Raw genomic sequence first — 19,313 nt, 5'->3', positions numbered from 1 at the left:
ATCCAACTGGGGGTAAAGGAGCTTGCATGGACTTAGTATAATAAAGGGCTCTTTGATAGAATTAAACCAGTGTTATTTGTTGGCCATCCAAAGGCTGCCTGCTACCACAGACACCACAGAACAACATCATTAGTTATATGATCAGCAGCAATACAGATTGCATTGATTTGCAGTTTGGTGATTGTGAAGTAACTAAGTGTTTGGATGGCTGAGCGCTGCCCTGACACAGATAGAAGCCTGACTGCTGGAGTCAGGGACTGCCAGCATGAATGTGACATGAATCTTTCATAATCCTCATCACATCAAGAGACCCTACCAGAACTGATGCCCAGTTGCCTCCTGCCAATGGGACTGTCCCTGATCTAATGGGATATTGGGTTTTTAAGTATTGCAAGGTCAGTCATAAGGCTCTTAGTCATGTGTGTACCCAGCAGGGGCAACAAATGAAAGTAACTCGAAGGACAAAAAGATCTGACATTTAAGCAGAGAGACTATTTCTACTGAGCAGGAACAATATTTGAAAGAAGCAGATTGGGAACTGAAATGACACCATTCCTTGCTGCTTTCAGTATTTTGATGTTGCCACCATAGCAGCGGTCAACAGTGAAACAGCACCTCAATGGGAAAGTGCTTGCTCACACAGCGATCCGCTGATCAAGTACAATGCAAAGTGCAGCTCCTGGGATTGCCAGCATTTATAAACAATATAGAAGAAGCATTGTTATAGAAAACTTGCCAAATCTATAGGGCCTTTTAAATTCTCAAATAAGAAGCCTAAGAAATTTATGACTGTGTTGCTAGATGTGGAGGCCAAGTAAACTCACAATGTTGATCTTAGTTGTGTTTAAATTTCTCCTGCCTTCTGGCACTTTGAGCCATAGTGGAAAGAAATCATTTACTCCTAGCAGCATTAAGCATTTGGAAACACAGGGGTACCATGGAAGAGCATTAAGAACATAAATTATGTCACACAAGTGGTCCCAGAACTGGTGGTGGGTACGTTTCCTCTCAGACATTGCAGATCTGTAGTGACATGGGTGGGCACAGAAAACAAACAGCCCCTGAACAAAACGGAGAGCCAGCCCCTGGCTTACCAGCTTTCTGCATCAGGCTGCATCCTTTTAAAGCACTGTTGCAAGCAAACAAATAAACAGAAAGCTTGAGCTTCCAAACCTTGTAGTTCCTTGCTGAAGACATGAATGTCTTTGTTAGATGATTGGTATTCAAAGGCATTCTTTGTTTATCTGTATATACAAGTCCATATTAAATGTGGTTAAGTTTGGGATGGAATGCAGTATGTGGGCTTTCTCTTCCTGTGCTTTTAATTGCTCTGCAAGTTCCATATTTAAAAAAGAATCTAGCCAGCTTCGCACCCCGTTAGGGATCAGAGCTTAGTGAGTGCTTGGAGAGCCCCCAGACCAGGGCAGCAGAGCAGCGAGGGTGCAATCGCCCTCTCCGAGGCAGCATGGGCTGGATGAAACCTCTCAGAGCAGAATGGAAGTCATCTGTCTCCCCTGGAAAGGTTTTGGTTAGAAGAAGCTTATTTTTCATTCCTTTACAGAGCATTTAATTTTAAACGTAGGGTAAAGACTGTCAAAAAGTCCCAAGTACTACTGTGTGTGAGAACAGCAGCCACATGATCTATCATGTGGAAGATTACCCTGATTTAATGCAAGGCAAAATGCAGTATGTTTAACCCAGAGACAAATGAAGCACTTATCTGAAAAGTAATTTTAATGAAAAAATTATGTGTGATATATACATATTCTTCTAGTGAAACTTATTAAAGTTAGTAAGATTTCCTGGTAGAAAGTTTCCTTCTTGTTTTTATGAACAGTCAACTTTATCACCTTCTTCCCTTCTTTTTCCATTTTCTTTTCACTTATGAAAAGTCTGCATCTTTTGGAGAAGAAAGACTTAATAAAGATTAGGGAGAGAGAGAATGAGAATGAATGCCTGCCTAGGTACCTGTACATACATAGTGAAGAGGGTTTGTATTTGTCATCCATGTGTTACATAGATCAGCAAGACTGTACACTACAGGAGACACTTATTAAGAAAAATGAGTTAGACAAAACCAGTATAAAAATCATCATAGGTTTTGATTGCTTAAATCTGGCCTAGATCTTCAGTGAAGTGTGATTAATTTACTTGTGCTTCAAAGCCATCTCTTAAAATCATTATAAATCATACTACATTTCCAAGAATGAAAGTAGTGAAAACATTTATTACCATTCAATCAGGATTTTTTTTCTGTTGCTTTTTTTTCCTTTCATTTATTTTCTTTTTTATGTCCCCACAAAAGAAGATAGTTTAGCTTGAAAAGGCATGCTTATCTTTCCTTGTTACAAACTCTTGTTCTTGTACTACACACAAGACCTCAGTAACAAAATCTTATGCAAGAAAAATGCTCTTTACTCTCTGAACAAAATTTCATGTGATTCTCTCCTGAAAAGACTCATTGCTGAAGTTTTATTTTTTAATGAAATGACATCTAATGTTTTTCTTTGTTTTAGTAGAGTATGCTAAAAATCTGCAGAAGCATGGATTGTTATTAGTTTATCCTATTTCTGAGAATCAGTTTATTAAAATCCATTATTATGGTTAGGCAGAATCACAGATACATTTTATTTGATATCGATATTGAATAATCTTTCTGAAAGTTCTCTGCATGTGTCCTCTGAACAAGAATATGATGCCTGCAAAAATAGGCCAGTGAGGAAAGAAAAGGGTTTGGTAAGGCTGTGTTTATTGTTCAATAAATCACAGTCACTATAAGTGACCTGCTGACTTCAAGTTCTTTAGGTCAAGGAACCCTTTGCTATTCTGCAACTTCACCTTTTTGCTGAGCCTCTTAATCAAAAGTGTAAAGCCAGAAAGAACATCAAACAATCAAGAGCTGGATGATTGGATTGGTTATTTTAAATGACTATAGCTATGGTTGTGACAGATTTGGGGATAGATTGCATCGTCTCAGCCTCACTAAGTAGGTTGAATAGGTTGAACATTTTGTGAAAAACAGCACACACACACACACACACACAAAAATATAAATTCAAATGAAGCCATCACTCCAAGGTACTTTGACAGACAATTAATTTTCTACATGTGTAAAAGCTGCAGGGATTAAAAAAAAATTCCAGTATAGTGAAAGCACCGCTTTGCCCTAACAGAAATGAATGATAATTTTTAACGGCTTTACTATATTAACTTATATTTGCTGTGTTATTTTATTAAGGTTTTTATCTTAATTCAACCTGGTAGTTTGTATTGGTTCTTGTGATTTTACCTGGGCTGTTAATGGCACATTCAAAGGTGAGAGGGCACAAAGAAGTAAAGATTAACCATATGTAAACAGTGATGAAGATTCCCTTTCTCTTCTGCAAGTTCTGAAATGTGTGGTTTCAATGATGGTAAACATCACAACAGAAAGCAAGAATTAGGCAGATAAAACCAAAACCAACATCTGGGTCATTACCATGGGGTTGCAACTTTGTTTTAGTTAATGAGCTAATAATAGAAGGGAGGCTATGCTGTCCTTTACTGGGATGCAAGCAGATCTGGGAAGTTTTACATCTGAAGGCAGTCTGGAAGCATAGTGAAGCAGCTATGAGTCTGCCATGGGATTTTGTGGGCAAAGAGCCCTTGTACTTAGGCTGCTGACAGAAAGGGAGCTAGCCAGCAACCTTATTCAACACAGGAAAATCCTAAACCAGAAAGGTACTGGCAAACCAAAGAGAGGGAAGACAAAAGCTACATATGGCTTAAAATTTTTCCACAATCTACAGTATGACTTGTTAATACATATGATAAACTGCACAATGCAGTAGCTTCATTAGGCCTTGACTTGGGGAGAATTAAGACCATATGACCATGCAAGACTGAAAGAGATGGATGATATTCATAGCCACAGTAAAAAGTAAAACAATAATTTAAAAATCAACAATGTTACTAAGAAGATTACACAGAAGAACCAACCACTAGATACTATGGAGAGCTATGATTTGTAGCATACAAATGGTCGTAACTTTTTGCTTTAGTAATTACACCTAGACAGGAAGCATCTCTCAAAATACTTTTTTGATGGAAAGGAGCTCTTGAGGAAGAGGAATCAGGCACAAAGCAGTCCATTTTATGGGACTTTTAAAACTATTTTTTTTCCCCTAAAATTTATGAAAGAAATATCTGTTTGGGGTTTGGGTTTTGTTTGTTTTTTTTTTTTTCTCCCATTTCAAGCAAGCTCTCTACTTTACTAGAGAATAAAGTCTGGGAGGGAAAAATGAAAAACAATCTGAACAATCTTTATTGAAAATGCTTACTTGGAAGAAGATCTTTCTCTAGGAGCTCTACTATTAGCACAGAGCAAAGAAAAACTAGTAAGATGGAAGGCAGATACAATATGATTCTAAATTTCCTTCAGAGCTTAAACTTCCCAGATCTGCTTACCTCCCATTAAAGAACACTGCAGCCTCCTTTCTATCATCAGCTCATTAAATAAAAACAAGTTAAACAACCCAATGGTAATGAATCAGATACTGTTTTCAGTTGTATCTGCTTCCCTATTCATGGAACATATATCTTCATCACATAAGCAATTTCAAAAACTGAGATGGGAGTTACATGGTGTTCTTATCACTGACTGATCAGACACTATTGGAGCATTTCATTGTGCAGAACTACAGTGTAGTATTACAGCAATATATTATCCCCATTCTTGAAGATCTTATGTGTAAGCAGAAGAAATTGGCTTTTATGTTTTAAAGAAAAAAAAGAGAAAGTGAAGAAAGACTCAGACAAACATACAGACATTACAAATATGGCCCAGTGCATGCATTTAATTGTGCTCTTTTTTTACTCTATATAAAGTATTTTCTATATGAAAATTTTAATTTGCTGGCTACCTAATCAACTTTTATGCCATGGGAAAAAACAGAAAACAATTGCCCTGATAAAAGGCTAATGAAAAAAAAAAAGCTAAATAGCTTCCAGAAGAATATTTGATCACCAGTAGTGTGTGTGCTGTAGGCCAAAATGTTCTTGGCTTCCTAAAAAAAAAAATTCCAGGTTGAAGGCTCTGCATGACTATTATAGTTTGACTCATTCTATTGAGGCTGAGATTATAGAAAAAAAAAATGTATTTCTGTGACTTCTTGTGCCAATATAAACAAATACAAGTTCTTTCCTCAGTCATTTGCAAGCTTATTTGGAGAAACTCTAGAGATGGGAGAATGATTGAATGCAGTAATGTCATAGGGGAAGAGAAAAATAGAAGTATAATACATGGAAATGATGAGAGCCAAGATGGGAAGGGGAGAAGACTAAAGATTAGAAAAGTTTAGATCCATGGGGAAGTACTGGTAAGACTCATCTGCTGTGGCTGGTGGAGAAGATGACATTTGGGAGAAAGCTAGAGTGATCCAGCTATGGACTGGGATTCACTAATATGGCTTTCCAAGACTGTGGGTGTCTCTAGAGTTATGTTATCTGTAATAAAAATAAAAACTGGAAAAAAAATTAAGGTTTGTCAATGTACTCTTCAAAGGTGAAACCTACTGAGTTGAGTGCAAAGATTTTGATTCCTTTTAAGATAGACTGTATGTTCCTCTTCCCTCCCCATGTCCTTGGACTAATTCCAGTCATGTTTGGATACCTAGGTCTTCTACAGGATTATTTTGTTGATGGCTTTACTTACCTGGAAACCACCTGTGGCTGTGTCCAGCTATCTGTGGTCATCTTAGTTGGTTTTATGTCTATGCAAAGGATTCAGATTTAGAGCAAAGAAGCTACCTATGGCTATCTCTTGACTAGCTTGTCAGGGATCTACCTCAGGATGGCCACCAGGAAGTACTAAAGAGAAAGACAAAACCCCCATCAAATGCACTAGCTTGTACAGATCATATTCTTTGGCACCTAATTACTGTTGTACATTGGTCGGTGTATATTTCTATTTCACCAGACAACTGGGTATGTTAAGCACGCTGCACTATCAGTCTAGCCCAAAAGTCTGTCAGATCCCCCACAACCGTGGAAGATGAGATTGATGAAGTTTGCTGTCAAAATGTTTTGCTGACTGTCCTTTAGCTAGTAGCAAAAGAAGTGAGTCTGAGGCTGGGAGAATCGACATTCAATACATGGAGGTTAGAGTGCAGCTCCGACATCTCTGTGTCATCAGTTCAAGTATAGCTTGGGTTTGTGGTGTTAAGAAGTCACTGGACTTGTGTTAACTGGCAGATGCTCAGTGGTGCAGCTACCTAAGGAGTGTGCATTGACTTGGATGCTGCTGATCTCTGTATATTTGTTTGGGAGCAAGTGTCCACTTTATTTTGATAAAAAGAACCCAACAACCAAACAATAAAATTGATGCTGTCTTGTTCTGCTGGTCTGTGGTACTCTAATACTGGATTGATTCTTCCCCAGATCTCAGTGAATGCATAAAGGGACAAAAGTAAGAATGCAGCAAACTCCTAGCCCTCAGCCCAGCTAAAAAAGCTCAGTAAATGAATTAAAAGAAAAATATTAGCAGACCTGAGCCTCACCCCTTCTAAATCATGCACCCAAAGAGTTGCAAGAAGGTGGACCCCAGGACTCTTTCGTATCGTAGATTGGGCCATCAGCCAAAGGACTGCTCCACCCACCATCCCCTTTAGACATTTGTGTCTCATTAGCTCATGACAGATTATGTGGGTTTGGTGATACAATCTCATACAGCGTGACTCAATACAATTTCTTGTTATAAAGAATTTTCCTTGGATGTATAGAAGCTTGCCTCAAATGATTGACTATCCCTGCTACTTGCAAACCAGCAGGCAGTCTGCTAGCCAATTTACCTGAGTATTTTCTCAAGTACGGTAGTTTTGCACAATTATTCTACCGTGGTGGTTCTGGTGCTTATGTAAAAGGTCATATAACATGAAAAATGACAGAAACTGACATATTTTTCCCATACTCAAGTGGTATTTTTTCAAGTGGAACAAGGGGTGACTTAGTGAACTAATCACTGCTCTTTGACATATACAACGGCAGTGCAATAATGTTAAAAAAGGCACTGAAGATCTCTTGCAGTGGAGCATGGTTAGTGCTTTTAGCTTTGGTTTTAGAATTATTTCTAAAAAATAAGATGACATCACATCAACTGGAGTTTTGAAATTCTGTCTTAGTCCACTAGATGGTGATCCTTGTAAATCAGGATTCAGGTAACTAAACAAGACTCAGGCCGTCAACCATAAAAAACCCACACTCTAGTATGCAGAACAGAAAAACTTAATTACAATATGACAGAATTTGCATCATAAACGTATAAAACCAGAAAACAAATCATGGTTGAGAAATTGCTTGAGCATATGACCGCACTGTGCCCTCAGCATTACATCAACGGGAGTATTGAGACCCAGTTACCAAGAAAACTGAACTTGTTCTATCTTCCCACTGCAAATCAGTTTGCAACATCCAAGCTGCAAACCTCTTTTGGAACCTCATAATGAAAACTGCAGCAAGGCACTGTGATTATTTGAGGCTGCCTTCAATGCACACGCATTTAAGCATATTTGGTTTTCTGCATAGCATGCACAAAATTCCATACATAATCTTAACATAAAACAAAGGCTTAGGATGCGGTAATAGAAATGTTTTATTAATCAAATATATTTACATTTCTTCATCTTCTTTTTAAATGTGTGCCTGTTATTTTCATTTAAACACAATGTAATCTTTACAGTTGATATCACAAGAATACAGCTACATGCATGACTTAATTGGTCCTTTGCAGTAAAAAAGATGCAATTTTATGAAGGTTAAAAAATGCAAGCAAGCTGTTTACCTTTCTAATTACAGTGTCATTATTCTTTTTATTACAACAGAGGACCCCTTCAGCATACTCTATATCTATTGGGTGGATTTATGCACTTTTTCAAATTGGATTGATGTCAAAACTTCCAAAATCTAGACAAAATATTAAAAAAAGACTTCATGCAGTCCCAGAATATTTTATTTTCTGGAATCTTATCCACAGAAAGGACTTGGATGGAACAGAAGAGTGCTCTAATTGCAATTAAAAAAAAAATCATAGCAATTGATGATTCTCAAAAGCAATGAGGACTTACTTTTGGACTTTCACCTATTTATTTGTCTGAAATCACATCATTTTGTCAGTTATAAGACAGCATCACATAACATAATGGCACCATACAAATAATAAATAGTAATTAAAAGGAGAGATGATGTTACCAGAAGGAAAGATATACACATCATTGCTTGTAAGTTTCTAGTATGTAATGTGCTGTAATTCTTACATTATTCCCAACTCAGCTTTCTTTCATGGGAAGACAATCAAATTGTATTAAAAAAGATCATATTTGGGGTCTATAACTGCAGGTTCATGAAGGACCTAATGACTTTCTGAAAGGAATAACCCTATGAATGTATAAAATCTAATTCCACACTGAAAAAAAATCAGAACTAGGCACAGTTTTTAAACATGACTTCCAACCTTCTCAGGGTTAGGAAAAAAAAAATTAAACAAACAAGCTTGTATTTATTTACCAGAGTACAAAACAGAGATGCCAAGTGCTTCAGAAATTCTGAAATGGCAGGCACATAATCACTACATTTAAAGATAATTGTACTACTTACTGCTTCAGTTTACTGTGTGCAAACACATACTGTATTCATAATAGACCTAAATGTATGGTTGTTCTGTCAATACATGAACAGAAGCTCAGCATTTGGGATTTGCAGACAGGAACTAGATTCTGTTTAGTCCAAACCTAAGATGTATTTTAGCTTGTCCATGTTAGTTTTACATTTGCTGTGTATGCCAATTGTACTTGAGAAAAACCCACTATGAAATCATGGGTTTTCACTGAATTGTTTTTGTATGCCGCCAAATCAGTTGTGAAAGTGCCATGTATAAAATAACACAAAAACTGAAATTGTGCTTAGGCATCTCGCACAACATAGTGATTTACACAGGAAAGACTTATTTGGAAGAAAAAAAGTAAATTCTGCAGAAATCCTACTCTGGTGCATTATTTTTTTTTAATCCAGTAAAATCTTGAAATAATTGATCTTTATTTCATGCCCATTCAGGAGAATATTTAGACACATGTTTAATTAAAACATATGAGTAAGCCTATCTATATTCAGCAGGGAACTTGCAATACCTGTAGCACATACTTACATTCTATTTGCATTATAGAATTCAAATTTAAATCCCTTTCTGCAAGAGGCTGAGTGCTCTGCACTACCAATAACCACACCTCTGAACAGGAGAGCACAGTTAGATAATGCAACAGCACAAGTCAGTGATCTAACAGATAGCTCACATTTGCTCATCGGAGCATGACATATCTCTTTTCCCACTTACTCTATTTATAAATTTCTGCCTTTTTTTTTTTTCTTTGGTGAGACTATCTATTTGTTTGCAGAAGTGATCTACAGCTGCTGTTCAAATGTTAACTAAAAGCTTGTGCCCCACCAAGATGTTACTTCACATTAAGCCTTTTAAATAAGGGAAAGTGTGAACTACCAGGCATGAGGGTCTGAAAGGTTTGGGATTAGATTTTGGTTTTTTCTGTTTGATTAGCCTTGCTAGTAACAAACCAATGTTCAAATAGTCACCTTAAAGTTATAATTCTTCCTACCCAGCTTCCCACGCTTCTTTGAACCTAAAAAAAACACAAACAAACAAACAAGCAAACAAACAAACACATTTATATAGTAGCTAAGAATCTCTCATAGTTTGGAGAATAAAATCAGGCAAGTGACGACAGAATAGCCCACTCCCCATATCTCTGCACTGACAAACAGAGCTGAAAAACTCACAGGGCCAAAGCCTCTTTATGAGATAATCTGGTACTTGCTAGAACAATGATAAAAAATATCTTTTTTTTCCACAATGTTTTACATTTTTAATGGCCAAACACAAATACAGTAACTCCTGAAGGAATTCCCTGCAAAGCTTTGGAAACTCCAGATTCTGCAGTGTAATTTCTGCAACATAATAAATGAACATCCTGAAGTAAGGATGTCTTAGCTTTTAAATTCCTTTAAAATGTATTTGAGTTTTATTGTATGCTCTTTTTCTGCTTGAGCTCTGCAGAATTCATAAATGGTCTGAACCTATTATTAAATTTGTAGCTGATTCTGTCTAGCCCTTTACAGAATTGGATACATAATTCTCTACATATTTAAAATCATCCCCATAAATGTTTTTAAAATATTTAATATAATCAACTGAGCCCTTATGAGCTACCCAGCACTTCAGTTTTGGTGCAAAACTGAATGAATCTGTTTTAATCCCCATAATCTCCACAAATTTATTTTGCAGTTTTACCTTATGATATAGCATGACCTCAGAACTGTTTAGGTTTTGCTTCTCGTTGTTGGTGGTTTTTTTTTTTTGTTTGTTTTTGTGTGTGTGTGTGTGTGTTGTGGGGGGTTTTTTTGGTTGTTTTTTTTTTGTTTTTTTTGTTTTTTTTGTTTTTTACATTTTTATCAAACTACAGCTCTAGCACTGAGACAATCAATATATAAACAAACACTGCTGGTCTCTAAAAGTGAAACCCATTCCTTGATTAGACAAAATCATGAAATCTGAAATACATCAAGGATAAAAGCTTGAAAGAAGCCAATATGGAAATTGTTAAATTGAACTAATGTAATGACATCTGACCTTTTTACATTGATGTTAGGAATATTTTGGCTTCCTTTCATTCATGACTGTACCAGGCAAATTTCCCTAAGTGAACACTATGAAGCCTCCAAGCCATCTACAAAGTATCTGAGCTCAGATTTAGCTTTTGTTTTGAAGCTCAGCCCAAGTATGTTGAAAGTTTTATCTAATACAAGAGCATTTTCAATTTGATCCAAACCAAGAAAGTAAAAATATCAATGGACTACAGCTTGGATTTCTGATCAGTTTTCCTAGAAATCAGCAAGCCATTAAATCAATTACCCAAACTAAAAAACATTATCTTGGTTTTTTGCTCCTCATAATACAATTTACACGCAGACTGGAATCTTAAAAGTTTAAAATACTTTCTACTGCCTCTGTCTTTCATAGCTATTAGACTGAATTTGAGAGCTCTAAACTAATGTTTAACATAGTTTTCTACTGGCTTCTTTATATAATGTATATTTGCAGATATACAACATTCCTTTTTTTTTCCCTTTTTTTTTCTTTTTTTTTTTTTTCCAGAATATCTATGCCAACACGATTCTGTTGAATGAAACTACTTGCATGAAAAAGTGCACACAGTGTGAGGCATGAGACTATGGAAATGAAATGCCCTTTGGTCTGAGGAGGCTGACACTGACCCAGATATAGCTCTTGATCATTTCCCATCCCACACAGCAATTCCTATTACAGCCATGTCAAGATCAACTTAGCCCAGCCCAACCAAATGTACGGATTACATCTGGGTTCTTTGAGTCATGCTACAAAAAAAGGTGCAACAATAAACAAGTCCATGTGCATTCTCAGTCATAACTACGGGCAGAAGAACCCTTGAGATTCCTCACTTTGGCATTAAATAATGATTATAAAGGCTTTTAGAATTAAAGCAATACATGGCGGGACTTGAAATGTTAACAGTCCCAAGTAACTTGTCAATTGAAATAAGACTCATCCCTAGTCATAAATAAATAATCTCTTTCCTGGTCTCACTTCCACGCCAGGATCAATATCTCTTAACATCTTACTTATTTTATTACTGCTTTTGGTTTTCTGGGACTGATTGAAAGTTGCTCAGAGGAAATCTTTGGTTTTGCTTAAGTGTCCGTGACATTTAATCATGACTTTCCTTGCAGTTTAATTCCAACCAGTCAATCAGTTAATCCACTTCAATTGATTCTGTGCTCTCTGTTATTGGCTTGCACTCATTGGGCATCCTCTGGTGTCGACTCAGCTGGGTGGCTTGTGTGAAGCTCCTCTCACACCTCTCGCACCTGGTGAAGGCAAGAGAGAAAATTGAGACCAGGGAGCTGCTGGCGGGGGGGGCTGGTGATGGGCTTTGCCTCATCCTGCCTAATCAGAACAGACACTCAAAAGTGGCTTCAGATTTTACTGGCTCAAGAGGTTTAATTGGTGGCTACTTCCAAGGCCTTGATGCCTATGATGGGACAAGGCCTGTCTGATTCAGAACAGAGGAATCTGTCAATAGACAGGGGGAAGGTGATTTCTCCAGAGAGGCCTGTCCTGCTGTAGCTCTGATCACTGTCAGTTCAAATAGATAAAGAACAAAAAGAGATTTTTAGGAGTGAGCCATCAAAGAAGCAGCTTGTCTGCAGTTTTCTGCTCTGTAACCCCTAGGAGAAATTGATGACAAATAGAATTTCACCTTCTGCTAATTTAAAATCTACAATTGCCTATTGGAGGAAGAGAAATCACAAAGCAATAATCATTCAGTGCTAGAACAAGAGAAAACTCTTTGTTTATCTGATTTGACTATGCAGTGTGGTTCATTTTAAATAAGCACATAGAGTTAGTGGTTAATTATCTGAAAACTTCCACACCATTTGAGAAATCTGTGGGTTGAGCAAGAACTCATAACAGCCACCAGTGTTTGCTTCACTGTCTTTTATGTTGTCTCTCTTTCTACCCTGTCCTCTCTTTAAAGAACCATAATCTGCAACAAAAAGAACATGTGAACAAATGAACAAAGCCATTGAATTTCGGAGGGGATAGGATGGCGGTCATTGCTAGCTTGGAAAGAATCCCCTATCCCTGTTCTGAAAGAGAATATATTGTATTTAACTTCCCAAATACTGCCTTCTTAATTTGCATTCTGAACACTAGATAGGGGTGTTTGATGAGTCGCAAATACAGATGCAGCAGATTCTTCTTGTATGGCGCTCGCTCCAAAAGCCACCTTTCATTTAATGGTGCTGTGTGATGTTTTATCTTCAAAGAAGATTATCATAAAAGCATCACTACGATGAATTCTTCACCTTCAAAGGAGAAGTGAGGAAAACAAAGGGCTCAGCTAATTCATATTCATCTTTCTCTCTTCACTGATGTGAATGATAGAAAGTGAACTGTCACTGATCTAGCTGCTTACAAAAAAAAGAAAAAGAGAAAAGAAAAATATTTACACATATGCATAATTGTGGAATGCTCTTCACATTAGTAATTTTTAGTAAGAAATTTCTGTTTCAGGAACATTTAGCACAGACATTACAGAGTCATTCATCCAAGCTACAGTACCAATCTAAAATGTCAACAGTTTTAAGTTGTGTTTCTTTGATTGTCTTTCATGGAATATTTTTAGCAGCCTGTTCCACTGTTAAAAACTGCACTGTGATCTTGACAAATGTAAAATGTCAGCTTTAATGTATCAGACCTATCAGCTCAATGAAAATAACTCAGAAGTATTGATTACTTAATGATTTTTGGGGTATTCATTAACGTCTATGTGCAGATCATCCACTCTCCAGAGCTCCTGAAGTGCTGATGACACATTAGTGTACTGCTGATTGTTTATTAGAAAACTGATTAGTTACTGGATTAGTGTGTCAAAATATACTACCTTTCATTGCCTGACAAACTTGCAAATTATTGTATTATTTTTATATACATATATATATATCTATCTCAGAGGCATTAGAATCAATTTTAAGGCTGGGGGGTTAACCTACTCTGTATGAGATATTGCCATCTACTTGAACTTGATAGTTTTGTTATTTTGATGTCCACAAAGACAAGCGCTTTGCTTGCTGAGCGATAGGAGGTTTGGATCCTTGTCTAACCAAGCTGTAAGTGGTACAGTTGCAAAATAACCTACAAAATCAGGTGTGGCAACACCTGATTTCTAAGTGCCTGGCCAAATAAATGAAATATACTATATCAGGATGCCTATGAGCCATAAGTGAATCAGAGGAAGACTATAAGGTGATCAAAAGACAGAGTTACTCATTAAAACCACTGGCCGTGAAGCTGTGGCAGGCCTCCTTACCCTTTCTGGAGCTTGCCTGGGAGGCTAGAGCTGGGCACCACATTGACTCAGCTCCTTGCATTGCTCTTGAAAGCACAGAGCAAGGCTCACTGTCTTTCTTTAAAATGTGAGTTCCCATCCTTTATCCACAAGCTGCTTCTGCCGTGAGTGCTCTAACTTCCCAGCTACAGGCTGTTCTGGGATGCTTTCATACAGACACAGGAAAGAAGGATGCTAAAGGCAGACCAGAAGAGAATAAATCTCTTGCTACCCTTTGGGCAGGAGGGATGTGAGTGCCAAACGTTGTTGTTGGTCAGGCTGTCCTGTCTGCACTATACAGCCCTTGGGCAAAAGTCAGAATAAAGCCTTTGGCAAGGTACCTAATTCCCCTACCTTTCTCATGTAGACGGGTAACCTTCAAATAGTACCCAAGGTGCCTGGTATTTTCTAGGCACTTGCAGAGGGTGTGGATGGTGTTTTCAGAACTATAGTTTTGGATATATAAGTACCTGGCTTACAGGCAGAGACCTCTTTTAGGCCCCTGACTCATCTTTTCAATGTGGTCCAGAGAAGTTGCTGCCAGATACAAACTGATAGGAAAGGTGAAGATAATGGTGTCGCAGCAGTCAGCATAATTATGTCAGGGTAGGCAGGAATGGGAGGAAAAGCAGGACTATTTTTCTTTTGAATTATGATGTACCCTTTCCCTCTATCAACCATCCTTTCACAGCCTGTTATAGCAGAATAACCACTGCACTGACCTGCGTCTATGAGACTAGTGAGCATGTGTGTGCATGTTTTTGTGTGCATGTTTCTATACTACAAGCCACACATGTTTAATGTTGTGTTGGAAGGTTGAATAGGAGCCAAAACAGTCAGAAAGGAAAAAAAGTCCCCCTCTCATGCAACCACTCACAAAGTAACCATGGGGCTGAGCCCAAGCCTGGTTATTAGACATACACCAAATTTTTGGTTAAGCTTCACATGTAGATACAAATATTGGCAATTACAACACCTATTAACTGAGAGACCAGTTAATTTCCTCCTAAGCCATCTGATGGCATTTGGGAGTAATTTAAACAGCCCCGACACAATGTAGATCCGAAGAAGCAATTTAGAAGTCCTCACACAATTAGATGCCATCAGTGAAAACTAGATCCATATTACCTTTTTTTACAATATGTGTGCGCCTTCATTTTAATTGTAAGGAGCAAGGTTGTACTACAACATTCAACCTCGTCAAGCACAAGACTTCATTCTATCACAAGGTTTCCCTATGTGATTTGCTTGGGCGGGGGTGGTAAACAGAACAGTTCTTAAATTCACAAACAACATGAACATCAATGGTTTTTGATATTTCTAAGGTACTGGGTTTTCTGAGTTTGGTTAGATAGCCCTCATCGTCACTGGTCTGCTTATTTGCTTCACAGTGCTTTCAAAACATTGACATTGAGGATTATAGACAGGATTGGTTTAATTCCCAAGTTTATGTCAACCTCTGTGAAAGACCTTGGGTGAAGAAAATGCTGAGGGTGTATTTTAGGAAAAAATATCTTCATTTGATATTTTCAAAATAAACATTTCAACATTTCATTCAAGAAATACATTTAACACTAGATTTTAAGCTCTTTTGAAAGGATTAAACCCTTCCCCCTCCCCCAAAACAGGACAAATGAGATGTCACTGCAGGTATAACATCTATATTCAACCTGAAATGAATGTTCCCCAGTTTTGCATTTCAGTAAGAAACAATGAAAAACACCTGGGTTATTCCAGTCTGCAAGAATCTTTCCTCTAAATCATTTTGGTTGATGCCTGAATATTAGATGTTTGTATAACAAGGCAAGTCCTTTAACTATTCTCTAATTTTGCTGAAGTGGAAGAGACGGGGCCGGGGGGGGGGGGGGGGGTGTTAAGAAAATGGCGTTGGCCAGAAATTTTCTCCTACCTTTTAACTTACTTAAGAGCTTTGTTCCCAGACATAGCAGCCATAGTGGAGACTTCAGTTAGATAAGAATACACAAAAACTTTACACTGGTGAGGCTGACTTGATAGCTTGTGATGACATGAAAAGAAATCCCTTCTAACTGGACCTGCAGTCCAGGCAATGCAGCTAAAGCTTTGACTACAGATAACCTCACTTAGCATTGTTATCTGTAACGAAAAGCAAATAGAAAAGTATTCCACCATACATCCAAAGTTACCTAGGACCTACAAAGAAAGCGCCTTCTCACAGGAAAAGCTTTTTAACCAATCACAAACTCCCTCTTAAATAACAATTTACTTGAAATATTTTAAAACCAACATTTTTAAAACCAGCTTCTGAAAATAATATACATGCAAACATACACTTGGTGTTTGACATTGCCTGCTTAATCTGTGTACACTGTAATCTGTCCAAATACCACTTACTAACAACTGCCTTACTGCATTAGAAACAGTGAGATTGCATTCACAGTAGATGCAAGTTAACTGCCCATTTTCACCCATGGAATTGAACTTAGCAATACCTTTAAAATGATGCCTTTTATTTTAAAAATAACTTAGCTAGATTTTAAGTAATTTAGCACTATCCATGCATGGTCATTCTTGCTAATCGTAAAAATATTATTCAACAGAAGTATGTGCATTACCACAAATACAGACTTTTTTGAGGTACAGAAACCCTATCTCAACAGGCTTTTCCATTTTGCGCTTTTTTTTGGTAAGTGTACACTCAAAATCCCTTTGTAAACAAACATTTAAAACCTGAATTGCATGATCAAGAGACAGAAATCTTGTTTGTCCCATTTATGGTTCTTGTTTACTACAATTTGTTGAGGGTTTTTCCTAAGCTTACTTAATACCAAGTCTTGGACCCCTCCTTTTCAAAGGAGGATCTAAATGATGATGAGACATCAGGATGAGCTGCAGCTACCTCTTTTTCCTCCAGCAGAGAGGATGGATCAATTTCTGGGTAAGTTTTCAGCCCCTCCTCTCTCAAATTCAAGCAGTCCTGCATGGGAGGCAAATCTGCCCTTTTGAACAGCTTGCAGGATCAGGGCATATATGTCCCCTTATCTGACTGGGAGGGATGGGAAGATCTGCAGCTCCTGTCTTAGCTTCATGTGAAATTATTAGTCAGCTTACTGCAAATACTTCAACAAGTCTTCCAAAGACAAATTCATACTACTGTTTCTTGAGTTTAAGGAAGAAACTAAATAAAAATCTTACAGGAACGAAATTATGCCATACATCAGAAAGAAGCAGTACAAAGTACCCACATTTTTTGTTGCTCTGCCCTGCAGCTTTAAGAATGGGCAGATACATCCCGGAATACTTAAATACTTCAGCATAAGCAGGGCAAAACAAACAAACAAGTTCCAGACCACTGGTTAATTGTAGTACATACATTAAGCCCTTTCACAAATGAAATTGTGCTGTAGTCAAGACCATTTTGGAAATGGGGAAAAAAAAATACTAAACCAAAGGGGAAAAATAATGACTCTAAATGGGGCAAAATAGCAGATCTATTGGAAACATGACAAAAACAGGATGTTAAGGAAAAAAATTAAGTGGAGTCAACAAGGTTACACATAAGTAACACCTTAACATTAAAAGAAATCTATTTTCCATTTTGACCTGGAAACCTCTTCCATTAATTACTAAAATCTATTTACACAGCAACTAGATAAAATCAATCTGATTGCTCACACTGGTTTTGGCTCACTTTCTATGGGCTCTGAGCATTCAACAGACTGGCTCTAAAGAAGTCGACATTTAGCTGCTCTGAGTTTCTGTGTTTTGCCACCTACAACACTATCCTAGCCATGATTTCTGGTATGCAAGCTCTTCTGTACTGGATATGCAGCATTTGGTTCCTGGCTCTGTCCCCTTGCCCCCAGCAGAGACATGTATGGAGGCCATGCTTCCTTTCAACCATATATGGAGGCAAAGCATCTCTACTGGTATCTCTACTGAGCTTGTTATGAGGGGTTCTGACAGGCCCCATGGCTGAGCTCTCTTACATTAAACAGACCAAGAGCACAGTATGGCAAAAGTAGAAAAGAAAGACAAACTGAGAAAAGTAGAGGGAGGACAGACAGTCCTTGGAGAACTGGGAGAGACACACACCTTCTCCTACACTTATTCCCATTCATCCTAGGAGCATCAGATAGCTTCCAAAAGAAGTGACAGCAATACATTTTACACCACACTGATATTAATACATTATTTTTCTTCCAAAGTGGGATTGCTCCACGTACAAGATCAGTAAAATTTGTACGTGTCAGTTCAGCAAAGATACAGACACAAATATGGAAGATTTGTATTCTGTCTTGGAGAACACCTCCTGTTAGGTAGGCAGACTCTTGCACAACAGAGGATAAAATCTACCGGGATCAGTTGTGCTATGGCTGGAGGTGAGCACAGAAGAAAAATTTCTGAGACTCAGGTGTGTGCTTGGCTTTAATTTCAGTAAACAGAAACTGCAGAAATAAGCAGAGTCTGTTTAATTAAAAACTATCTCAACCAGGTGACTTCTTTTTTTTTCTTCTATCTTGGACAGCTGAACTCTATCAATTTATTATTATGATCTTACCAAACTTGTGCCACAAGTCAGAGTTGCATTTTCTATGCAGTGATTCTGAGACTAATAAAAGACGCATACTTCTCCCCCATATTTAACCAGATCTAAATTAGCTTTTATGTGAAGCTCCATCTACCTCGGTGTATAGACATCAAAGAATCATATTCATGTTCTTACAGCATAGCCTGTCCCAGTCTTGAGTGTATTTTCAACTATGGTTCTCTGGCAGCAGCTTGTCATTTAGTTAAAACAATCAAGCTCTCATCAGAGGACAGAAAATTGCTCAGGGCTTGCAAGGCACCCAAAACCAAGCCTGGTTTAATTCTGATTCTAGCCACGCCACTCATGGTTTTATCTGGTGGTCTGACCTCTGCTTTGAAGGGAACCTCCGCTGCGTGCTGGTACGGAGCGGTGATGATAGTGAACAGCAGCGATGCATCTCCCTCTCTAATCTTGGCTGGCAAAGGCTGCTGGCTTCCAGTACTTACTTGAAGGGCTTTTCCCCGGTGTGTGTCCGGATGTGATTGTTGAGCGTTGTGGCACCAGCAAAGGCACGACCACAGTAGCCGCACTTGAAAGGCCTGTCGCTGGAGTGCGTAACTACGTGGTTCCTCAGCTCCGAAGGTTGGGAGAAAGACTGGGAGCAGTGACCACACTGGTAGGGCCTGCAATGGGAAAGAGAAACACCGTGCCATCAGTGCTTTCTATTGGCATGACCAGGAAGCCATATGGGCAGGAACATCTGGTTTTCACAGTAATTTCCAGAGAGAACTGCAGGTGCACTTCTCTGGGGCTTTCTTGGGAGACACATACACAAA

General features: G+C 38.0%; 1 protein-coding gene across 1 annotated transcript in view; it reads right to left on the bottom strand.

Annotated features, from left to right (window-relative positions):
• Positions 1-7,609: 7,609 nt before the first annotated feature.
• PRDM6 (PR/SET domain 6) overlaps positions 7,610-19,313 on the bottom strand; it is a 79,064-nt gene continuing 67,360 nt past the window's right edge. The window contains exons 7-8 of the mRNA XM_069775824.1: positions 18,984-19,160; positions 7,610-11,943 (exon numbers count right to left, since the gene is read on the bottom strand). Of these exons, the coding sequence (XP_069631925.1) occupies positions 11,829-11,943; positions 18,984-19,160 (292 nt within the window). The 3' untranslated portion in view covers positions 7,610-11,828. The remainder of the gene's footprint in view (positions 11,944-18,983; positions 19,161-19,313) is intronic.

Source organism: Haliaeetus albicilla, chromosome Z, assembly GCF_947461875.1.
Source record: "Haliaeetus albicilla chromosome Z, bHalAlb1.1, whole genome shotgun sequence".
NCBI classification, from domain to species: Eukaryota; Metazoa; Chordata; class Aves; order Accipitriformes; family Accipitridae; genus Haliaeetus; species Haliaeetus albicilla.
This window is presented reverse-complemented; position numbering and strand designations above follow the sequence as displayed.